General features: G+C 35.9%; 2 protein-coding genes across 2 annotated transcripts; both read right to left on the minus strand.

Annotated features, from left to right (window-relative positions):
* Positions 1-602: 602 nt before the first annotated feature.
* Positions 603-21,674, minus strand: LOC106134603 (uncharacterized). The gene is made up of 5 exons (XM_013334697.2): positions 21,169-21,674; positions 5,204-5,676; positions 3,881-4,048; positions 2,881-3,016; positions 603-1,950 (listed from the first exon to the last, which is right to left on the minus strand). The coding sequence occupies exons 2-5, from the start codon at positions 5,427-5,429 to the stop codon at positions 1,815-1,817; spliced, it is 666 nt and encodes a 221-aa protein (XP_013190151.1). The 5' UTR covers positions 5,430-5,676; positions 21,169-21,674; the 3' UTR covers positions 603-1,814.
* Positions 21,675-22,497: 823 nt separating this feature from the next.
* Positions 22,498-25,783, minus strand: LOC106134605 (pyridoxal phosphate homeostasis protein). Its single transcript, XM_013334700.2, has 4 exons — positions 25,565-25,783; positions 24,407-24,764; positions 23,797-24,038; positions 22,498-23,238 (listed from the first exon to the last, which is right to left on the minus strand). Exons 1-4 carry the CDS (start codon positions 25,655-25,657, stop codon positions 23,167-23,169), a joined length of 765 nt encoding a protein of 254 aa, XP_013190154.1. The 5' UTR covers positions 25,658-25,783; the 3' UTR covers positions 22,498-23,166.
* Positions 25,784-25,963: the final 180 nt, after the last annotated feature.

The following is a 25,963-nucleotide window of genomic DNA, read 5'->3' on the forward strand; positions in this document are numbered from 1 at the left end:
CAACAACAAAAAAAACAAAAATTTGAATTTGGAACCATAAATAAATAATCCATTCCCGATACTTTTCTGACTGAATGTATATTATACAACAACAATTAAGTTACTTTATACATACATATAATCACGTCTATATCCCTTGCGGGGTAGACAGAGCAAACTGTCTTGAAAAGACTGATAGGCCACGTTCAACTGGTTGGCTAGATGATAGAATTTGAGAGTGATAATAATGTCAAACGTTTTATTTATAGACATCTTATTACAGCATGTAGGTATTATTCAAAACTATAATAGAAGTAAAAATTAATGGAAAGAGAGGAAAAGGAAGACCAAGAATATAATATTTTGATCCAATAAAGAAATAAGTATACGACGTATCAACATACTAACAAAAAAAAAATTGCAGAAAAAAAGATGAATGGAGTACGCTCCACTGAACTCCACCGACAAGAATTAGCTCTTAAATTTAAAAAGACGGCATGTACAATATCACTTACATACATGCTGTCCACGACCTTAGTAAATGCAATCGGTAATAAACAATTCAGAGGGAGAGGAGAAAAACGTGAACAAATAAAAAAAAATGTATTTATTCGTGAGAAATATATCACAAAAGAAACATACAAAAAGTCATACAAAACTTAATCTAATGGCACGACTATGTAAAAATAAGTGCTGTTTAGTTTGGACGGACAAACATACATACATACATACATATTATTGTCTTAACTGAGGTAATTTCTATTATTAATGCAGCACAGATTTCCACATTAGCGGAGGCCTGTGTTGCTTTCAATTTCTAAAGAGAATATGGACGGAATTTAAAAGTAAATGTAACGCATTAAAAACATATTAATACACATTTATACACTTAATAATAATTAAAATTAATTATCTATAAGTAAAATTAATAATTATAATTATTTTTAAATACTAAATGGACGGAATGTACTAGAGATAAACATTAATTATACGGTTTAATACAAATAATCTAGAACGTTTTAAAGGATTATACAAAAAAAAATCTGCATTTCGTATAGCTACACCAAATAATGAAGTCGTTTTAACGAATATTTTTTGATTTCGAGTCCGAGTTATATGTTATTTATTCTATAATTAAATACTAATCTAAATTTCAGCCTTCGTTATATAAACCGAATATTATACTAAAAATAAAAATATTTTTCAACTTTTGTCACCTAAATTTCGAAAAATTTTATACTTACAAAATTATTGTAGAATTAATTTGATTATTTTCAGACTCAAAAACTGATAATAATTTGTCAGGTGAGATTCTCGCAGATTTGATCAGAAATTATCTTTACTTGATTAAGTCTGAATATCGGATGTTAATATATGGGTAATAAGAACAAAATTATAAACATGATTTATATATAAACAAAATTATAAGATATTTTTATTTCGAAATTAATATGATTTTCGTAAATTTTTAATAGAGACATTGATGAGAACATAGGATACTATAAAACCAAAAATAAATTGTTTAACATCTTGGATTTTCATCAGGTATGTATATGGATGATATTATCTTTATTTCCAATGTGTGGCAAAACATTGTTCGCGAATCTCACGCGGACGAGGCCGCGGACAACAGCTACAATACGAGCTAATAAAGCCTGATATATGTGAAACTCCGCGTAAGAATATAGAATACTTTAAAAACAAAAATAAAGTGGTTATGATCTAAAATTTTGATATCTCGATTCTTATCACACGAAATTTCCAAAAATAGGTTGACAAAACTTTGTTCGCTAAACTCACGCGGACGAAGCCGCCGACAAGAGCTACAATACATTCTAATAAAGCATTATAGCTCCGTTTACCTTCTCCTCCAAAGCTGGTGCAATAGTGTCCATATCACGGCCGTCCGCCATAGCGATTAATATACATATGTTGTTTATGAATGCTGTTATTGACGCACCTACTACTAACCTGAAAATATATAGAGAAAATACATTAAATAAATTGTATACATAGGTACATATATATCTAACACCCATTTGTACCATGTTTCAAGTTAATAAAGAATATTTCATCTCGAATAGATCGAAGTTTATTTATTTATTTAAATTGTTTGTGGTACATACATGCACATTGCACATTCACATTTTTTATTACTGTTAATTATGTATGTGTCCAACAAATGTATTGCGATAGTGAATAAAGCTTTTATCTTTCTACATAATAATAAATAAATAAATATATACGGGACAAATTACACTGATTGAGTTAGCCTCGAAGTAAGTTCGAAACTTGTGTTACGAGATACTAACTCAACGATACTATATTTTATAATAAATACTTATATAGATAAACATCCAAGACCCAGGACAATCAGAAAAAGTTCTTTTCTCATCATGCCTTGACCGGGATTCGAACCCGGGACCTCCGGTGTCACAGACAAGCGTACTACCGCTGAGCCACAGAGGCCGTCATACATACCTACATACATACCTACATACATAAAATCACGCCTCTTTCCCGGAGGGGTAAGCAGAGACTACCTCTTTCCACTTGCCACGATCTCTGCACACTTCCTTCGCTTCATCCACATTCATAACTCTCTCCATGCAAACTCGGCGGTTACGGGCACTCTTGACCTGACCCTTTACCAGGACGTCCTTAATTTTATCAAGATACGTTCGTCTAGGTATTCCCAGTCCTTTTATCTATCTATCTTAAACTTTATTGAACAAAAAAATGTACAAAAGGCGGAATTCCATTTAGCATTCTCTACCAGATATAAACAGATAGACTAAGTCGGTTTTGTTCGGCAGAATTCTACATGGATAATCTCCAAGAATTTTTTTTTTTGAATTTGAATTTTTTGAATTTTGAATTTTGAATAATGACGTCGCTTACCAAAACGAGAGCCCCAAATCCGCCATGCCGTCGGATGCCCAGGTGTTGGCGAGGTCTTCAGCTGACATCACGTTATGCTGTAGCCTGAGAAAGTACTCTGTCATCCAAACTGACACAGCTCCTAAGCTGAACACAACTGGAATGAGAAGTTGATGACGTAATAAGTGAAGAGTTACCAAGGCCCTGTCTTATCGTATAATCACGTCTATATCCCTTACGGGGTAGTCAGAGCCAACAGTCTTCAAGAGACTTCAGCTGTTTAGTTTAATGATAGAATTGAGATTCAAGTAGTGACAGATTGCTAGCGTCCATCGCCTTAAAGAAGAATCCCAAGTATTTAAGCCTATCCCTTAGTAGCCTTTTACGACATCCATGCGAAAGAGATGGAGTGGTCCTATTCTATGTACCTACTGGTGCCGTGAACCACACGGCACGCCAAATATTTAAGAAAAAAGTAAGAACAATTACAAGTAGGTACGCCTATTGTACTTAACAAATTGTTACAATAAATACATACATACATACATATGGTCACGTCTATATCCCTTGCGGGGTAGACAGAGCCAACAGTCTTGAAATGACTGAATCGCCACATTCAGCTATTTGGCTTAATGATAGAATTGAGATTCAAATAGTGACAGGTTGCTAGCCCATCGCCTAAAAAAGAATCCAAGTATATAAGCCTATATCCCTTCGTCTATTACGACGTCCATAGGAAAGAGATGGAGTGGTCCTATTATTTTTTGTATTGGCGCCGGGAACCACACGGCACAATGTGTGTTATATACGTAATCACTACATAGTATAAAACAAAGTCGCTATTTTAGTCTGTCTGTCTGTATGCTTAAATCTTTAAAATTACGCAACGGATTTTGATGCGGTTTTTTGTAACAGGTAGAGTGATTCAAGAGGAAGGTTTTTATGTATAATTTTTTCCGAATTTTGCACCCGTGCGAAGCCGGGGCGGGTCGCTAGTAAAGAATAAATAAACACAATATACCTGCCAAAGAGTTCCCAATGAGGAGCGAGCGCGGCTCGCAACGCTCGCGGGCCGCCGAGCCGAGCGCGGCGAGTACGCAAGCTCCACCAGCGGAGACCAATGCTGCTCCTAGCTGAGCGGCTGTGCCGCACCAAGCCCAGCGCCTTGCTGGGTGTGTGCCTGCCTTCACTAGAATGATAGAAAAGAAGTTCGGTTCAGAAATAAGTAGATTATTTATTCGTATTGACATAATCAGTTCTACATTCGTCGGCCTCTGTGGCGCAGCGGTAGTACGCTTGTCTGTGACAGCGGAGGTCCCGGGTTCGAATCCCGGCCAGGGCATGATGAGAAAAGAACTTTTTCTGATTGCCCTGGTATTTATTATAAAATATAGTATCGTTGAGTTAGTATCCGCTTCTTCTACACATGCGCTTTGGAAGCGGTAGTAGTTGTAATTAGATTTAAGTTATGTGACGTCAATAAGTGATACCTTGTATCCAATTTTGAAAAAAAATCTATTCTATTCTATTACTTTTTTAGCTTTTCAGTGCCGTGTGGTGACCGGCACTAATTGAAAAATGAATAGGACCACACGATCTCTTTCTCGTGGATGTTGTAAAAGGCGACTAAGGGATAAGGGCTTTTTTTTTCTTATAAACTATCACAACTGTCATAAAGACTCAGTGATTTGAAATTGATGAATTGAAACTTTTAATAAAATGAGCAAACCAAAAGGTCAAAAGTACCCGAAACTGCCGAGCTTGCATGAAGAGAGTTATGAATGTGGATGAAGCGAAGGAAATATGCAGAGATCGTGGCAAGTGGAAAGAGGTAGTCTCTGCCTACCCCTCCGGGAAAGAGGCGTGATTTTATGTTATGTTATGAGTAAACCATGTACAAATGGCAGGCAATTACAAACATGCAGTTATACAGATTTGAGTCTGGATCACTGGTCATGACGGCTAAAAGAAAGGAAGACCGCTATTGGGGCATTTAATGTCATGCAACGGTATTGTGTAATGAGTGCGATTATACGAGTATGTCTGACATTGAAACTGTATTAGATATAATTAATAGTTCCTGGTATTAGGGTTAAAATTTAAGAGCGAAAAAAAGCAAGAGATTTGGTCAAGAGTATGAGAGAGTTAAGAATGTAGATGAAGAGAATGAACTATGCAGAGATCGTGATAAGTGGTTAGATGTAGTCTCTGCGGGAAAGTAAAGTTTTGTGTTTGTTTACGTCTTTTTGTCGCTCTTTTAGTGTTCCATCAGTTTGACAAATCGATTTTTTTAAAGTTCCCACTAAATGCATCGTAAAAATAATTAAAATTAAAAAATTCTCACCACTAAAATTATGATTCCTCCATCCGTACCCAAAGTTCAGCTCTTTCTGGCCTTCGAATAATCCAAAACTGATCCTACCCTCTGATTCCAGAGGGTTCGAAGTCCTCTTAGCACGTGCATCAATCCAATGTGTAGTTCCCAAAGACGCAACAATTAAAGCTATACACAAGCACGAACCGAAGAAAGTCGCGAAAATCATCGACCGTTTAAACAAATTGAGCTTCATTTTGAAAATCGAACGCTAACCGCAGACTCGAAGCACTTTCACTTAAAAGTCCAAGATGTAACCGCTAGATGGCGTTATGTCACATCGTACGAAACGCTCGATTTAATGTCAATTTGTGGTTTTTACAAGATTTTCTAGCTATTCATTTTGTGGGATCGATCGTGTGATACATCCATTGTTGGTTTTCTCGTGTAGATCATAACACTCGATGTTTTCTTTCGCCTTTTTTCTCACGACGAAAGAAAATCTGAAACAATGAATACATATCATGAATGATGGTCCGTTATCTTCTAATTATTATTAGTGCTGTCAAACTGTTAGATATTGTTTCGAAAATTCTTGATGAAAAAGATTTAGGATCTAAACCATTAACTTAAGTAGCAGACCTAAACTACTCTTATGGCCTAAACGTAAGATAAATTTAAGATTTATAAATTAGTCAAATGAGTGTCTTAAAATTTTTTAGGTCTATGTTTTTGCACGTACTTCTTTTGAAGACTTTTTATTGCATTTAGGACCCCTTTCTGGGACAATTTCAGTTTTGTTGCTTAGTTACTTTTCTTTTTTTAGTTTACTTTGTTGCGTAGTACGTAGATTAGGTACAATTAAGAATTATTATTTTTTATACTTGTTATGAAAAGTTTTTCAAACTTTTTATCGAATATTTCACGCCAAAAAATAACTACACCGTTCACGGGGCACTAAAGTTAAATAATAATGCGTTAATAATTAGATATCTAAATCTATTTAATGAATTTTTTACACTTTCGATTGCTAATAACTTTCAATTGCTCAACAGACTTTCCATTATCAAGGGATTAATTCGAAAGTTTATTATCGAAAAATTGCGTTAAATTAATATCATAATGTTATGATAATACGTAGATTATGATTATGACACTTCAACATCATGTGCCACAAATAAGAACAATATGAAATTACTGAAAACATCTTGATGAAAATGAAAAATGCGTCAATTTCGATATTGAAAAATTTATTTGAATGATGGAAATGAAGATAGACAGGATGAAGAGATGACTTAAGAGATTATGATACAGTATGTAAGAAAGGTTCACAAGAAGCTTTAGAAGAAAATAATTATATCTAGCTAGCTGTGCCCGCAAGTTCGTCCGCGTGGAATAGTTATTTTGGGCATCATTGAAGAAGTTTGTTTGTTTGTTTGAACGCGCTTATCTCAGGAACTTGTTTCGTATTGAAAAATTCATTTTGCTTTGAATAGACCATTTATCTAGGAAGGCTTTAGGCTATATAACAACACGCTGCAGCTATAAGTAAATAAATAATGGAATATGTGAAAAAACGGGGAAAATTATTTATCTCTGAGGGCTTCAATGATGCCCAAAATAAATAACACGCGGACGAAGTCGCGGGCACAGCTAGTTATTAATAATTAACTAAACGTGACTATGATTTGTAGTCAATTACTAACATAGCTACTGATTTTTGCGGTCAAAACAGGTATTGTCGTTCGTTATATAACTAACTTCTAACAATAGAAATTTTAGAACGACGAATAATAATTGCTGAAGAAACGACAGTTCCTATATACATTGCACGCGATTGAATCAAACCTGTCTTATCTGACCCATTGGCACATAAGAGCTACTGTTTACTGACAGTCCATTTTATATTGTATATTCTACAGTAATAGAGTTGGAAATCGTAAGTGTATTGTCGGAGGAATCTTGACTTGTGGATTAATGAGTTGGCAAACGGATCTGATTGCAGAATTGACTAATACATTGCGGACTGGATCTTCGACATTGAAATATAAGACAGATGGACGTGATATCAATAACCAAATGTTCCGAAACTTACTTACTACTTATAATCTTCATACGCCTACATACATACATATAAACACGTCTATATCCCTTGCGGGGTAGACAGAGCCAACAGTCTTGAAAAGACTGAATGGCCACGTTCAGCTATTTGGCTTAATGATAGAATTGAGATCCAAATAGTTACAGGTTGCCAGCCCATCGCCCAAAAGAATTCTATCCTAAAGCCAAATTGCTGAGCTTGGCTTATCAGTATTTTCAAGACTGTTGGCTCTGTCTACCCCGCAGGGGATATATACGTGATAATTTGCATGTATTTATGTCAACCGCAATCATCTTGAGCCATGATTCTTAAGTTCAACACACACATATTTATTAAATTCAAATTCACCGATTCGGATAAATGTATGAAATGATTTTATATATATTTACGTGTGTGTACGTAACGAATGTTTTGTACATGTACTACTGCTGTTAATCTTACTGGCCATGTGGTTCCTAGAAGTCCAAATCTAATGCGAAATGAAGCAGATCATGATTTAGATTTATGATGACTATAATCTCTACCAGTTCCGATCACAGTCGTGACTTTCCGCGACACTTTTGTCACGCACTGACAGAATACTTTCACGCAACAGAACCAAGCCGTGTAAATCTTATCGATGGTATTGTTATAATTAGGACAACTTAGATTGAGCGAGTCACTAAGTAATTTCTAGACTTGTGTTATGGGATACTATCACAACGATACCATTTTTATAATACCTCCAAACTTTAGTAGATTAACATCCAAAACCTAATCAGAAAAAGGTTATATTTATCATCTTATATATATTTTACTGTAACTTCAGTAATTAAAAAAAATGGGCACCTAAGTAGTAGAATTCCGTGTGTGCTGGAAAAAAACATACCTACAGTTACAGGTTAGAAAATAATGAGGTAATTTTAAAACTGTATCTAATTTTATGGAAATTTCGGATACAAATAAACAATAATTCAAAGAGATCTTAGAATTTAGTGATACCCTTTGCATTATAGACCATATTAAAATTAGAAATGTACACAGAACTACTCGAACGTGTTGAAATCAAACAGGAAACCTGTCAATACACATAATAAACCTACTTTTAAAGTCGGCTAACATTGTGCCTCGGTGAATCACCTTAAAGTCCGGTTTCGATTTCCAGAACGCGTGTATCAAAGAGAATGAATATACATAAATCTTAACTATAAGATATAAGACTAGAGGCCGCCCGCGACTTCGTCCGCATGGAAACCCTATCAATCCCGCGGGAACTCTGGGATAAAAAGTAGCCTATGTGTTATTCTGGGTCTTCAGCTACCTACATACCAAATTTCATGGTAATCGGTTCAGTAGTTTTTGCGTGAAAGAGTAACAAACATCCATACATCCATACAAACTTTCGCCTTTATAATAGTAGTAGGATAAGGTTTAACAGTGGATTTACTTTGTAACAGAAATTAAGGAATCTTTCCTGGAGTAGGTAGAAACTTCATCTTTTCAATTACCACGATTCTTGTGGATTTCGTTTTAACATGTATAATCTCTTGCAAGCTTATCGGATCGGAGTACTCTTGGTCTGATCTTTTTCCTGATCGCCCATTTGATACTTTGTTGCGTCGCAGGAATTCATCAGTAATAGGAATCAGCTATTTCTAATGCTACCACCAAAGCTTTATATATGTTTGAGATTCGAAAAAAAAGTCTGTAAAATCGGAGAGGACCTAATATTGTTCCCTGAGGTAATCCTTCGTTGTATAAAATTTGATTAGTTATTGATATAAAGTTAGTAAGTAAGTTTTACATTGCCCGTTAGAAATAAGGAATATTCCACTTACAATACAGCAAAAAAAAACACCTAATAATTTTCACATTCACATGTCGTTTGAAAAACTTCCTTCAACAGGTTGGTACGAGTATGTCACAAAAAATACAACGGACGAGCGAACACAGGAAATGCATTTCATTCAATGCATTTAATTATTGTCAAGGCATCTCTTGGTAGGGTTGTCAAAATATAAAAATAATCTATTAAAGTATATAATGTTTTTATTTTTAACGGCCTCTGTGGCGCAGCTGTAGTACGTTTGTCTGTCAAGAGGTCCCGGGTTCGAATCCCGGCCAGGGCATTATGAGGAAAGAACTTTTTCTGATTGGCCTGGGTCTTGGATGTTTATCTATATAAGTATTTATAATATAGTATCGTTGAGTTAGTATCTAGTAACACAAGTCTTGAACTTAGAGGCTAACTCAATCTGTGTAGTTTATTTATATACATTATATAGACTTCAAAAGATCTTGCATTACTGAGTGACTGACAGGAAGGCTTACAGCCGAAACTACCAAGCATAAGAAGCTGAAATTTGGCATGTGGGTTCTTTGGGGAGTGAAGATGAGCATTAAGAAAGGATTACCCTATATTCTCGCGGGAACGGGAATTTGCACGATTTCTGGGTTTTCAGACGGAAAATTAATCATTAGTTCAACGATTGAATCGACCAATACCAGAGGAAACTAGAACCTCTTTCATCAATGCGTGTAGTTCCTAGTAGCATCCTTCGTCACAATGGTCTAGGAGTCCACTTTTCGCCTACAATATCTCTAACGTATAGAAACTTTTAACAGATATAATTGCACATATATCACGTTTAATCCGCAACGGGGTAGACTGAGACAACGACTACACACAAGACTAGAAACAACAAGACCAAGGCTGCGTTCTAAATGAATGGCTAAATGAAATGGCTTCCTTGGATTTTTTGAATTGTAGGCGTGATTTTTATGTGTGTATGTATGTATGTAAGAGTTGCAATTTCAATTCATATTCTATCCAAGTGTCTTGACCACGATTTCTATAGTATTTCGCCAGTACGTGATGCGAAACGCGATGGTGTGAAAGTTGTTTTTGAGAATTTATCATGAGGTACTTATATGGTGAGTTATAATTGAAAAGGTACATATGTACATATATTGGTCTGGTGCGAAGCAAAAGTATAAGGTTTTCTTTCCACACAATTCTTAATTTATAAAAGAAAGAATAGGACCGCTAAATCTCGTTCCCATGGATGTCCTAAAAGGCGACTAATGGATAGGCTTATAAACTTGGGATTCTGCTTTTAGGCGACGGGCTAGCCACGATTTTAATATCTCTATCATTAAGCCAAACAGCTGAACGTGTCCTATCAGTATTTTCAAAACTGTTGGCTCTGTCTACCCTATATGGGATAAAGACGTGATTAAATGAATGAATTAATGAATGTTTCGAAGTTGGTATGATATTCTATGTGACCCACTGTACCTACAGTGAGGGGACACGACTAGACCTATGCTCAATGTACATTCCACAATTAAGATTTAAGGGATTTATTTATGTAAAACGCTGCAATGTAGTTTGTTCCGCCGCTTCTTCTACACATGCGCTTTGAAAGCGGTAGTATATTAAATTTAAGTTACGTGACATCAATAAGTGATACCTTGTATACAATTTTAAAAATATAACTATTCTATTCTATACTGACAAAACTCAAAGTGACAAATGGCAACTAAGACCTAACCCAAATCGCCGCCATTTTGTTTCCACTCACGCCATTTTGTCGTAAACACTCTGAGCCCTCTCAACCTTATGCCTCTCTGGATAAAACCTTGACAGTGATAGTAAGTACTAACGGCCATTCGATACGGTACGTTAAGCATGGCTGACCACCCACTCATCACCATGCCTGATGGTGATATGAAGGTCGCTTTATGTGTGGCGATGGTCCAGTTTTTACGTAATTAGATTTGAACACGCCACATGGAACCACTTGGTCGTTTTAGTGCCGTGTGGTTCCCGGTACCAATGGAAAAGAATAGGACTACTCCATTTCTTTCCTATATATATCGTAAAATGCAACTAAGGAATGGATTAATAGACTTGGGATTCCTCTTTTAAGCGATGGGCTGGCAACCTGTCACTATTTTAATCTCAATTCTATCATTAAGCCAAACAGCTGAACTTTTCAGTCTTTTGATGACTGTTGGCTCTGTCTACTCCGCAAGGGATATAGACGTGATTATATGTTATGTTTATGTTATGTTATGGAGACTTACACTCAAGCGAATTCACACGTGAAAAATAAATTGAAATAAAAGAAAATGGCAAACTAGAAATCCGCTTTCGAATAAACGTAAATGCCGATCATTAAATTCCGTATCACAATTACAATTTCACTTGCAATTTTCATCTCATACCTACCGCATGATATGCGTTCGTTTAATTTTCCGACATGACATACATACCGCATCTTCGATGATTGCACAACAATACAAACTAACAAATATATGAGAATAAATAAATATTAGCAGACGTAACGATAAGAGAAAACATATTATTATGAGGTAACTCTTGCACATATTCAGGCATAGGGTTGCAAACCTAATAGCCGGACACACCAGTCAGTTTGTCCGGTTAAAAGGCCGGACACCCTACTTAATTGAGGATTTTGTCTCAGTTATAATAGGTACGTATATATTATAATAGGTATAAGGAGGTACTTACGACAAAAGAAATTGTATGTAAAATCAAGTCAATCAAATCAATTCTTGTAAAATAAAAAAGACTGCCCCGTCAGCGTGTATGAGCGACAGATAGTCGACTCTCGTCGGCACTGCTAGGCCAAAAAATGGAAATTTTATGAAATAAGAAGCTGGAGTTTGCGAAAGGCCTTACAATAGCCGGACACAGTTTTTTTGGCCGGACACGCAATCAATAAGCCTACTTTTGTTCGGCTTTATACGAAGTGTATGTTACGAGTACACAGAAATCAGGATAAGATCAGTTTTTTTATGTGTGTAACCCACGCCTTAATATGGGTGAGGTTAGTTTGTCTAAATCTCAATTCCATCCACATTCACGCTAATAATAAAGAGAAAAGATTTGTATGTTTGTAACGAATAAACCCAAAAACTACTAAACCTGTTTCGATAAAAATTTTGTACACAGATAGAATACACCATTAGTTAAAACAAAGGAGAAAAAAGAAAGAGAGAACTTTCTTTAGAAATAAGTACTGCTCTTGTACTGAATTTCTCTCTATAGTTTAAGTTCTATTCTTGTTTTTTCCTTTGATGTACATAATAAGGTTACTTTTTCTGTAAAATCGCAGAGCTACTTCAAGACTTACTCAATCTGTGTAAACTGTCCCGTATATATTTATTTATTTCTTGCTCACATTACACATACATGTAAGTAAAATAACATACCATATAATCACGTCTATGCGGGTATATATACACCCTTCTTGCAGACAGAGGGTAGGCAGAGTCAACAGTCACCAAAAGTCTGAAAGGCCACGTTTAGCCGCTTGACTCAAATACAGAATTGAGATTCAAAGAGCTAGGTAGCCCATCGCCTAAAATCATCCCAAGTTTATAAGCCTTTTCCTTAGTCGCCTTTTACGACATCAATTGGTGCCGGGAACCACACGGCACCACGATCAATTTTCTATGTAACATTCGATATACACAATTAACTGTTAGTTTTAACTGTACGTCGGTTTCATCGTCGTTTTACTGCCGTGAATAATTACTCAAATGTCTAACAGTATTGCGATTTACTGACTGACCAATTGTTCGACTAGTTTTTTTTCCATTTATTATTCTAAGCAAAGATCATATTATCAAAAGCAAATAAAGATTATTTTGTATGGTGATGTACAAAAGTTTGTCCGTCTGTCACCAGGCTGTCTCTCATAAACCGTGGTAGTTGGAAAGCTGAATTTTTTACAAATTATTAAAAAAAAAATACTTAAAATATTAAAAAATATATAATACCTATATATACAGCTGAACGTCAGCCCTTCAGTGTTCTGTCTACCCCACAAGAGATATAGACGTGTCTATATGTATGTATACATTACATACATACATACAATCACGCCTCTTTCCCGGAGGGGTAGGCAGAGACTACCTCTTTCCACTTGCCACGATCTCTGCATACTTCTTTCGCTTCGTCCACATTCATAACTCTCTTCATACAAGCTCGGCGGTTTCGGGTACTTTTGACCTGACCCTTTACCAGGACGTCCTTAATTTGATCAAGATACGTTCGTCTAGGTCTTCCCACTCCGACCTTTCCCTCCACACTCTCCTTGTATATCTGCTTAGTCAACCTGCTTTCATTCATCCTCTCCACATGACCGAACCATCTTAACATACCCTTTTCTATTCCTGTAACTACATCTTCTTTCACATCACAACATTCCCTTATCACGCTGTTCCTTATCCTGTCACTCAATTTCACACCCATCATACTCCTTAACGCTCTCATTTCCACTGCATTTATTCTGCTTTCATGCTTCTTTTGCCATACCCAACTTTCACTCCCATACATTAATGTCGGGACCAACACGCCCCTGTGCACAGCCAGTCGAGCCTTTTTGGATAGTTTCTGACTGCTCATAAAGGCATGCAAAGCTCCATTCACCATGTTCCCCGCGTTCACTCTCCTTTCAATATCACTATCATACTTGCCATCTGATGTAAACTTTGATCCTAGATATACAAACTCTTTCACTTGCTCCACTTTTTCTCCTCCAATCAAAATATTACATGCTGTCATTTCTTTCTCCATTTCAAAAACCAGTGTTTTAGTTTTACTTACGTTCACTTTCATTCCTTTCTCTTTTAAAGCTTCATGCATACAGTTTACCATCTCCTGTAACTCCTCCGCTGATGACGCCAGTATAACCTGATCGTCGGCATAGAGCAGACATTTGACGAGTAACTCATTCATCCTTAATCCACTTTTAGACTCTTTCAAATCTGTCAAACAGCTATCCATAAATAGGTTGAACAGCCACGGTGACGCAACACATCCTTGCCTAACGCCTTTCTCAATCTTAAACCACTCAGTGTGCGCTCCGTTTATCCTGACACAAGCACTCGAATCCTCATATAAGGATTTCAGTGCTCGTATTAAGAGACTGCTCACCCCATGCATAGAAAGTGCTGACCACAATTCATTCCTCTCAACTCTGTCATAGGCCTTTTCCAGATCTACGAATGTGCAATAGACTTTTTGACTCTTGGCCAAAAACTTTTCGGCTATGCACCGCAAGGAAAAGACCTGATCAGTACATCCCATTCCCTTTCGAAATCCCGCTTGAGCATCCCATATTTTGTCATCAGTTTCATTCCTGACTCTATTAATCAATACCTTAGCATACAATTTGCCGACGACGCTAAGCAGGCTTATACCACGATAATTTTTGCAGTCCAGCTGTGACCCTTTTCCTTTGTAAAGTGGCACGATAACAGCCTTACACCAATCTTTTGGTACTCGGCCGCTTCTCCAACACAAATTGAAAAGGCAGTACAACTGACTAGCTACTACGCCTTTTCCTGCTTTAAGCATCTCGACCGACACTCTATCACACCCAGCAGCCTTTCCCGCTTTCATACTCTTAAGTGCTTCCACAATTTCGAACATTTCAATTTCGCCTTCCATCTCATTCTCTTTTTCTTCGCTATAGCAGAAATCTTTCTTATTTCCTTCCTTTTTTTCAAATAAACTTTCAAAATAGTCCTTCCATATCTTTAGTACACATTCTTCTCCTTTCACAACGCTACCATCCTGGCATCTGATCCTAGTCAGCTCTCTGGTTATAGTATTTCCTCGGGCTGACCTTACGGATTTCCAGAATACTTTCAGATTTGACTGAAAGTCTTCTGATAGCCTTTTATCAAAATCCTCTTTATACTCTTCTTTCTTTCTAATCACAGCTTTCTTAACCAAATCTTTCATTTTCTTATATTCCTTACGTGCTTCATTCACATCTTCATCTATAACCTCTTGCATTCTTAAGTTAGCTTTTGCTGCTAACAAATCCAGCCATGCTTTCTTCTTTAATCGCACAAGTTCTTGCACATCTTTACTCATCCACGCATTTTTGTGATTTTTTCCTTTCCTTCTTCTACTTACACCACACACTTCAACAGCTACTTTCACAATTCTTTCTTTAAATTCCTTCCATCCATCTTCAATATCGCTCATTTCCTCTAAATCTTCAAATTCATCCTTCAGTCTATTAATATACTTCTTACCTACATCCATATCTTGCAAATTTTCTACTTTTACTCTTTCCAAAGCGCTGGTTTGCTCCCTTACCCTGTGCCGCCAGCGATTGAAGATACCCCTTATCCGGGATATCACCAGTAAATGGTCCGAGTCAATGCCAGCACCGCGATATGCACGGGTATCCAGCACTTTGTTCTTCAATCTTTCATCTACAATCACAAAGTCTATCATACTTTTTAAAATACCTTCCACTCTTGTGTAGGTGTGGATCTCTTTATGTTGAAACATTGAGTTCGACACAAAAAGATCCCACTCTAGACAAATTTCTAATACACTTCTTCCATTATCATTCACCTTTTCGTCACCAAACGCACCAAGCACCTTTTCATATCCATCACGCTTTACACCCACCCATCCATTAAAATCACCTAACATAATAATCTTCTCATTTGGCTTGGTAACTTTCAATACTTCTCTTACACTATTCCAGAACTCCTCGTTTTCGCTTTTTGCTGATGTTGTACCCCTCGAACCCACATCCCAAGGTGCATAAACACCTAGAACGAAGATCCGAGTGATTCCAACTTTCAGCCTAATCCATAGAAGACGAGGGCTGACACACTCATACTCATTCACGCACTCAGCCATTCGTGCAGAAAGAATTAGACCGACCCCTTGACAGCCTCGGCTGGTACTGGAAATTCCAGACCAATACGCCGTGTAAGGGCCGTGCTGCGTCGCGTCGCATCCTTTCCGCTTCGTTTCATTCACGCACAACACATCCAAACGTCTTTCATCCATCATCTGGCATACTTCCTCAATCTTATCCTTCATTCCTCCTCTTACATTCATCGTCGCAAAGCGGCTTTCAGCAGACCGCATACCGCTCCCGCCGGGAACGAGACGTGATGGGGTGCGGACACCATCGCCGCCATCTAGGTGCTCTTTCAAAAAATTTGCATCCATGCGATTCCCACGAGACGCTAGGGAAAAATTTTGTCCGCCCCAGCAGAGCCCCGCATGCCAGGGTAAGGCTAGCCATTACCTGGGGGTCGCCCAACCCCATGGCGGAAGTGGCACGCTCGAGACTAGGCTCGCCCCTAGCCATGCATCCATCGGCGCGGCAGACCTTAGATTGGCAGGGATTTACATTAAAGAGGAATCCCAAGTCTATCCCTTAGTCGGCTCTTACGACATCCGTGGGAAAGAGATGGAGTGGTCCTATTCTTTTGTAATGGTGCCGGGAACCACACGGCTTGTGTGCTGTGCACGGCTATGTATGTATACGCTTTTTTAATATAAAATAGTTTAAAAACAAACACAAAAAAAAATTGGTAGAAATATAAAATATTTTACGTTTTGACACTTTTCCATTTTATACAGAAAAAAAAAACTTTTTCTCGTTTTTTTTTTGCAAGTTAAATAACACAAGTTGCATTCCCAAGAGTTTCTAAGTTAATGTTACGATTACGATGGTAAATGACTTAAAATGGTAATGACTAACTTAACACTTAACTTTCACATATAATTTTATGACGCGGTAAACACGAAAAGGGTAAGGTCAAACCGTAACCACGCATTGTAGAAACCGCATTTAAAATACATTGCGAAAAATATTTAAAATCTGACCACGTTTGGTTTTTTTTTTACAAAGTATTACATTTTACCTTTTATATATAAAATGCGTTTGCGCATAAAAAGGCACGGGTTCACCAATGACTGTTTACGAAGTTATGTAGGTACATTAGTTTGAATACTAACCGATGCTCTTACGGCAAGTAAAATGTATTAGTGAAACAAATAAAATACCTAAAAAACCGGCTAAATGCGAGTCGGACTCGCGCACGAATGGTTCCGTACTATCATTATAGAAAAAAAGGCGTTTATAGGAACCGCCGCATTTAATTTAATTATCATACGACGCGAAAGTTTAAAAATATTTGGGATCATGGTAGGTAACTGAATTTGACTCAGCCTTTAACAAAAATAAAAAGAAAAAGGTAAATTGTACCACAGTGTAATAAAATGAAATACCTACCTACTACGTGAACAACAAACATTTTTTTTTTAATAATGCGTTATTTCCACGGTGCTAACAATGGAAAGTGGTGTTACAATACATTTGTTTGAAGGCGTTATTTCATACGAAATGTATCTAATTAAGCCTAACGAACGTTACCTAACCTAAAATGTGTAGAAAGAAGTGTTCTGAATCTATTAGCGGAGATGAACTTGCACTGTAGTTGTTAATCATGGTATTTTAAATAACTGTGTCTTAATTTCCATTTTTTTGGGAACCCTGAATTTACCTGCTTTCTCCTTGTCTGTGTGGTGTAGGAACTAATTTTATTTAACAGTTAACTCTTGCTTGGTTCTGTAAATATATGAAAAAAATGAAGCTATCTCTATTTTTTCTTAATATAATGTTACTTATATGCATTATGGTTGACTAAGTAGACTATATACAAGGAGAGTGTGGAGGGAAAGGTCGGAGTGGGAAGACTTAGACGAACGTATCTTCATCAAATTAAGGACGTCCTGGTAAAGGGTCAGGTCAAAAGTACCTGAAACCGCCGAACTTGCATGAGGAGTTATGAATGTGGATGAAGCGAAGGAAGTATGCAGAGATCGTGGCAAGTGGAAAGAGGTAGTCTCTGCCTACCCCTCCGGGAAGGAGGCGTGATTTTATGTATGTATTATATATATGCATATATGCATTAATTTGTATTTTTTTTTTTATAATAATGTAAGACAGATTCATTCAGCCAGTTCAATGTACAAGAACAATGATGCATGCGCTAAGAAAAATAAAAATACCGGAAATACATTTTCAAATTATCTTAAAATTTGCGTGTCCAAAAACTATTAACAAAACGCAATTGAGCAGTTCTGTTCTGAGCGTTATATGTAATTTCTGTAATGCGTTTTGTTTAATGACGTCGGCTGCTTTCCACTTTCTAACTCTTATATGTCCGTGACTCTTATCAGATCGAGGTGTAGGGTTGTATTCCGACAAAGATGGCGTGCGTGTTAGATGATACCTCTGTCTATATTCTTACTCCTGGCTTTAGTCCCGGTTGCATCCTCACCTTTCTTGAGAGGAGCCCGGGGTGCCTTTGACCATGGATTCTAGATTGGGTGCTTCACGTTTTTACACGAAGCGACTCCCATCCGACCTCCGTAACCTTTGCATGTAAACCTAATCTGTATTGGATCCACGGTTACACATCCAGTTGCCTGAGTGTGCAGGTTTCCTCACGATGTTTTCCTTCACCGTAGAAGTAGGTATACCTTTGTTTATCGTTTCATCACTATCTACTAATATTATAAATGCGAAAGTTTGGGTTTATGTCAGTATGGATGTTTGTTACTCTTTCACTCAAAAAGACTACTGAACCGATTACGATGAAATTTGGTATGTAGGTAGCTGAAGACCCAGATACTACTTTTTATCCCGGAGTCCCCGCGGGATTGATTCCAAGCGGACGAAGTCGCGGGTGGCCTCTAGTATACTATATAGGTAATACTTGGGTGAACCGGAGGTGTGAGAAAATTGCCTTAAAATATTTTTTTCTTCTGGCATAATTATTATTAGAGTTCTATTCTTAGAGATAGAGGGAAATCATCGTGAGGTAACCTGTACATTCAGGTTTGTTAAGTTGCCTGAATGCACAGAATGGGACCCAAACCAACACCAGGAGAAAGACTGCAGTGTCAAAAAATCCATTACAGGTCATACTTAGATGGACTTGATGCCTTATAACAGTCTCTGCCATTCGAACTTGTCATTGAGATTTTATGTGTTCCGTTACACGCAAAAGTAAATAAAACTTACCTAAGTATAACACCCCTTCATTTTCATCAGAGCTCTCAAAGCAAGTTCCGATCCAGTTGCTTTACACAAACAGCTTACAAAACCAATCGGAAATCAATTGGACCCAAAATAAAGTCAGCATTGTCCCTCAAAGACCCAAATTAGACACACCTGCTACAAAAACTGCCAAATTTCCTATGCCATAATACCATCATTATAGATGCCGTGGAATCCATTGCGCGTTTTTGTCTTAGACGTAATTGTTTACTTAGTTATGACCGTTCAATGGTGACGGTCACAGTGGAAAGTTTAGGTTCTGGTAGTAGGGACAAAATGCATTGTTGAGCGTTTTACGTAAGTAAATTTTATTGGTCTTCGGTTATGTAAACGGTTCATTTCTATAGTTCTAAATAACGGTAATTGTCAGTTATGAACAAATTGAATAGCTCTTTGACCCTATAACTTGTCTTGACATCGTCAAAGATGGTATGCGCGCCAAAGGTCTGAAAACTGAAGACGCCGCTGAACGGACAAAGTGGAATGATGAATTTAGGAATGCGGTATCCAGGGTCCGAAGCAACTGGCATTCCCTGTCCCCGGCAAAGATAAATAAGTTAAGTAGATAGGTACCTGTATGTTTTTTTTTAATTTCGTAATCAGCCTTCGTAGCATGGCATGCGCAATGCCGTTTTTTTTCGCGCGAAAATCTATCGCTCGGTGGAAAGATGTAGTCTACCTCTCCGGTAAAAAGGCGTGATTTTATGTATGTATGAGGATAGAGACTTCTTCAACCACCATTTTATAAGAAGGTTAAGTAAGAAGTCATGACTAAGAAGTCATTCCATGTAAAAAGAGTGCGCTGTTTTTAACATTGTGACGCTTTTTGTGGAACTGACTGAATGAAAAGAGCATTTTCAAATTTTATAAAACCCTATGGCACAAGAATGTCAGGTGTTCAGCATTGGAATTGAATGGAAGGCATGAAATTGGAACATGGCATAGCACCAAATCACCGTGTGACTTAATCACTTACCAGGTAGACAGAGCCAACAGTCTCGAAAATACCGAACAGCCAAATTCAGCAGAGCTCAATGATGATGGAATTGAGATTCTTATACATACATATACTGTATAATTAAGTCTATATCCCATGCGGGGTTGACGGAGCCAATAGACTCCAAACGACCGATAGGCCATATTAAGCTGTTTGGCTTAATGATAGAATTGAGATTCAAATAGTGACATGTTTCTAGGCTATCGCCTAAAAGAAGTTGAATTTCATTTTATATAATTTCATTAATGCACATTTCAGACATCACTTAATAATTGTATAATAGTAAAAAAACTAAAATACTTAAAACTAACTTTACTGTCTCTTCCAAAGCGTAGCCGAAGAAGCAGTAACAAAATACACTGAAGCATTAACTTCAATAACAACTTCTCAATTATCCAAACATGGAATTAAAATATAAATGTGGACAAGAAAATACATTGTTATGATTATTTACTTAAAATCTTGTCTCGCAAGTTTGTATTATATTGAATCCCAAGTTAATTAGTCTATCCCTTAGTCGCCTTTTCCTACATCCATGGGAAGGAATGGAGTGTTCCTATTCTTTTACTATTGGTGCCGGGAATTTCATGGCACATTGAAATTCTTAGTTGTCTTCATGTCCATTCCAAAGCCAAGCTGGAACTTAACTTTCATCTAAAAATATGATTTATTGGGTAAATTTTTATATCATTTTATTTCATTCACATTACAAATGTGATAGTTAAAAGCTTAAAAGCACACAAGATATATGCTAATAAATACAATTAAAAAAAAAAACAAAACAGGCAAATAAATATCAAAAATATAGAAACGCTACTAGAGCTAAGATAGTACGTCTATCTTAGCACTGAAATAAGTTGAGATTATAATGAGATACTTTCTCAACGAAATAATACTTTATACAAAAATGTTACTGAAAACAACTAGAAGGATACTAATTATTTACCTAGTTCATTATTCAGGGGAAAAGAAGTTATCCTTAACCACCTACCTGTTCACGGTCTTCGAAAGTTTGGAAGTCGGGATCAACAACAAAAACTTGTTTGCGAGTGACACAATATACTTTGGTTTTCTCGTAGTAACTAATAGGAATTCACTTAATCACTTAGTTTTGCATTATAACGTGAATGAATTGTGTAAAATAAAGTTATTTTACAAATATTATTGGTCCAAAAATCCAAGCAAACAAACACTTTTCCTTCCACGACGCATGCGTTAACTTTCGCGTTCAGAAATTGACTGAAGCTTTACGTACGCAAGTGACATCTATAAAATTGACAGTTGTCATGAAAAATCTTTTTTATAATAGCAACACCGATGTTAAATAGTATTTTTTTGTCTTGAAAGAACCCATATTTCCAAAGAAATTTAAGATCATTAACCTGTAATTATATAATTAACATTTTACAAGTGCATAATTATTTTTCTACCGTGGTATATTCATTTTTCTTTTTAAGCATTATTATCCCGTCTATTCCCTTGCGGGGTAGACAGAGCCGACAGTCTTAAAAAGACTGAAAGCCACGTTGATGTATATAGGTACCTAGTTAGGTATACTTCTTACCTTCTTATTCTTTCCAGAGCCAGCCTGTAGGAGACTTTTTTTCTATAATTCAATTTTATTTCATCCATGTGAAATAAACCCGTTTTAGTAGTACCTACCCGTAGTTCCCGGCACCAATAGCTTAATTCTATTGGTGACGGGAACTACGGGTAGGCACTATTAAAATGGGTTTATTTCACATGGATGAAATAAAATTGAATAAGACCACTCAATATCTTTTTCATGAATGTCGTAAAAGGCGACTAGGATATAGGCTTATAAACTTAGGATTCTTTTTTAAGGCAATGGGTGAATAACCTGTCACTATTGGAATTACAATTCTATCATTAAGCCAAACAGGCTTTTAGTCTTTTCAAGACTGTTGGCTCTGTTTACCCCGGAAGGAATATATAGACGTGATTATGTATGTATGAATACTTTTTAGTATCTATCTAAATTTATAACTAAAAGTTGCCCGCAGCTTCGCTCACACATTCTCACACTCATTGTTTTTTATCACAAGTCCTACAGGAACATTATTTATTCCGTGATGAAGCAGAGAGGAGCTTGGCATTGTATGATGTAGAGTGAGAAAGCTTGAGCCTAAAAATCTCTCATAGAAGATGCTCTTAGCCATTATTTATTAATATCTGTGGTAGATGTCTATTGTATATAATCATTTGATAAGAAGGCCAATTAACGAGTATAGTAATAACCCAAAGCAAGGACAATTAATAAGTGCAGAAATGAGAGGAATCAATATTAAAAAAAAAAAAACAATAAACGAAAACATTTTATATATATTTAACAAAAAAAAAAGCATGGAAGACATTAAACTTGTTACATGATTTACTCATGTTTACACTATATATTTTACTATACTATATATATTTAACAACGGGATCCAATGCAAGAGGTAGTAGTTACTATTTAAAATAAGTAATGCTTACATTTTACCTATTTTTTAATTGGTTAATAGTTTTAACTTTTGCGCAGGGCTTAGTACCCGTGTTAGATATAATCCAGAAAAGATGTAGCCTTTGTTACTTCTGAAGGTTGTCTGTGCTGTTTAGTAGTTTTATTTAAAAAAAAAATATACAAAACTTCTCTCTTAATAGTATTAGTAGGTATGTAGACATTATAATTTAAATTCATATATACACACATAAAATCGCGCCTTTTTCCCGGAGGGGTAGGCAGAGGCATCTTTCCACTTGCCACGATCTCTGCATACTTCATTTGTTTCCGGTACTCTTGACCTGACCCTTTGCTCGGACGATTTTGATTAAATTCATATGAATTGTAATCCATCTAATGCAGCAATAGGATACTTAAAATAAATAAAGATTGGTTCTTTTGGAGTGTAGGTAGTTATTTTATCTGGCATTGTATATATATATATGGTACCGATAACGATGGTATATTGTAATTATTTTATTTATTTATTTACTTATTTTTTTGCGGTCGCGCACCAAAAATAACGGATCCAACTCGTACAGTTGTTGCTCCCAACTCGATCTGAAAAAAAAAAATGATTTTAAGGTTGCATGATTGGTTTATTAAATTTTTTTTTAAAAGAGTTGTTACCTGTTTTTGTTCTCTTTACAATATTTCATTCAAAACATGTCTATTCCTTATTGGGTAAACACAACCATAAGTCACTGTAATTTAAAGCCCATGTTTGGCAGATGGAATCAAAGTTCATGTGTAGCCTTGGAAGCGGCAGTAAACTTAGTTTTAAGTAATTTATTAGACGTCAACCAATGTTGTGAAACCAAAAGATTTGAAAATTATTAAGCGATATGATAGTATCCTATTATAATGAATAAAAAATTTGAATTTGTAGAACGAGCGCCGGAACAAACTACACTGCAGCATTTTCATCAGACGTCGATTTATAAGTAGAACTAAAAGAGTTGTAAAATGATGATGTAAAAATGAATAAGTAAAAATGAATGAATAAATTATTGTTAGATTGTGAACCCTTTGCTTAAATGAAGAAACCCAAGGGCACACACTTTATACATATTATTACTATCTACAAACATTAATTGGTGAAAATAATTAGGTACTTACGGCATGAGCGAAATCAGTAGACATTCCCATAGACAACTCTACATTGTTTATGTCCAGATTTAACTTCTCACAAACTTCTTGTCTACATTTGACTAGGCATAGGAAGTCTGGGTTGGGACCTTTAGAAATGTCATAGTCATACTGTCCTATAGTCATCAACCCTTGGAAGTTAAGATTGGGGCAGTTCTTTAGGACATACTCCACAAGGCTCGTAGCTTCGGATGGCTCTACACCACTTTTTGCTGGAATTAAAATTAATAAATATTTTATGTAGAAATTGACAACTCTTTTTCTCTATTTACTACAGACCCAAGGAATTTTTAATGGCAATATTTTAATTTGTCTTTTGAGTTTTGTGGTTTTTTATAGTACTTACTTTGATGATATTGTAGGCACATATACACAAACTAAATAAATTATACCTAACACATACATCTCATAAACAAGACCTAGATATCACTAAAAATATATTCCAATTTATTGTAATTATTTGGATGTTCGAAATTAATAAATATAAGTAGGTGTTCAAAGTTACAGCAGACAAAGTGTACATGAAAACATTATTCCCATAACATGAAATAATATAAGTTTTAGTTACTTCAAATCATACCTTCCTCGTTGCTCGTATTGATCTGGACCATAACTTTAAGCTTCTCCTCTTCTTTCCTGAACTTAGCCCATTGTTTATTCAAATTTTCGGCCAACTTTTCTGAATGAATTGTTTGTACCATGAATAATCCCGGTGACTTCAATAATAAGTTTATTTTATTGGTCTGCAGGTGACCTATGAAGTGCCATTTAATATCTTTACATTTCTCTAGGAGTTCAGGATTATTTGATTTTTCATTCAGCTCGTTGACATAATTTTCCCCAAAATGTACTTGACCAGCTTCGTACGCTTGTATTACTAAAGACGCCGGCTTGATCTTGGATACAGCAACCAATCTTGGAGTGACTTGTGGTAAGTCCTGTAAAAATAATATAAAAGTTTAATTAATTGTTTGATTAGGTCCACTCCATTTCGTTCTCATGGATGTTGTTAAAGGCAAATAAGGGATAGGCTTATAAACTTGGGATTCTTCTTTTAGGCGATGGGCTAGCAACCTGTCACTATTTGAATCTCAATTCCATCATGAAGCCAAACAGCTGAACATGGCCTATCAGTCTTTTCAAGACTGTTGGCTCTGTCTACCCCGCAAGGGATATAGACGTGATAATATGTATGTATGTTAATTAACTGTTTTATATTATTTTGAGAGATTGAATTCCAAAATTATCTTGAAGTTACAAAATATATATAAACTAATTGTTCTGATCCCAAAGAATTCATCTACTACTGTATTTATAGAAATGCAAAAGATTGTGAGAATGTTGTTTGTCTTCTTGCCAATATATCAAAATAACACAGGCACAGATGCTTTTTGGTGATTTAATATTTTTATTTACATTTAAATGTAAATCAAAATCTCATCAGTGAATAACATCTTTAACATCTACAATAATTATTAAGAGTTATGGAATTTACAGAAGGCTACTGCAAAAACATAAATAAACCTACTCATGTTCTAAAATATTTGAAGTACCAAAATATTAGGTAAACCTAAAAGCTTAGTTATGCAAAAAAAAAAAAACAGTAAGCAAGTATGGAATAAGCAACAAGGTTATCACTTACATGATTAGTATGTATTGCTTTTCTTGAGTTGACCATTGTTAAATTAATATAGTGTTAAGAATTTCTTATAATAAAATTAAATAAGTAGGTATTTACCTTGCTTCTTCTGGTAACAGCAGCTTCAATTTGAGTTAAAACATTTTTCAATCCTTGCATTACGTCAATTTCTTCGCTAATCTCAGAAGACATTATTAATTATTATTTATATAAACATTCGACACTGCGGTCTAGTGATAATGCTAGGAAATTATGAAATCCCTTATCAGATTACGTCTTCCACTGATAACATTTTTTTTACAAAACCCAACAATCAACAGAAAACAATCAATGGCAGAATGTTTTCAGTCATTTTTTTATGTCAATGTCAGCCTTGGTTTTAGAACGAAAAATTATTCACATAATTTCAAATTCCAAACGACTGTAAAAATTAATAAAATAATTTTTATTTACATTTAATTTCCTTCAGGCGAAGCTTTGAATTGGGGGGAATGAAAA

The sequence above is a fragment of the Amyelois transitella genome, chromosome 23, assembly GCF_032362555.1.
Source record: "Amyelois transitella isolate CPQ chromosome 23, ilAmyTran1.1, whole genome shotgun sequence".
Classification (NCBI taxonomy): Eukaryota; Metazoa; Arthropoda; class Insecta; order Lepidoptera; family Pyralidae; genus Amyelois; species Amyelois transitella.

What these genes read in the sequence shown, in the direction of transcription:
- LOC106134603 (XM_013334697.2), bottom strand. Translation starts at nt 5,429, where the DNA reads ATGAAGCTCAATTTGTTTAAACGGTCGATGATTTTCGCGACTTTCTTC. An exon ending in CATTGGGAACTCTTTGGCAG is followed by an intron (nt 3,017 to 3,880) that starts GTATATTGTGTT and finishes TTCTCATTCCAG; the next exon opens with TTGTGTTCAGCTTAGGAGCT. An exon ending in GATTTGGGGCTCTCGTTTTG is followed by an intron (nt 1,951 to 2,880) that starts GTAAGCGACGTC and finishes ATATATTTTCAG; the next exon opens with GTTAGTAGTAGGTGCGTCAA.
- LOC106134605 (XM_013334700.2), bottom strand. Translation starts at nt 25,657, where the DNA reads ATGTCTTCTGAGATTAGCGAAGAAATTGACGTAATGCAAGGATTGAAA. An exon ending in CAATACGAGCAACGAGGAAG is followed by an intron (nt 24,039 to 24,406) that starts GTATGATTTGAA and finishes TTTTAATTCCAG; the next exon opens with CAAAAAGTGGTGTAGAGCCA. An exon ending in CTACTGATTTCGCTCATGCC is followed by an intron (nt 23,239 to 23,796) that starts GTAAGTACCTAA and finishes TTTTTTTTTCAG; the next exon opens with ATCGAGTTGGGAGCAACAAC.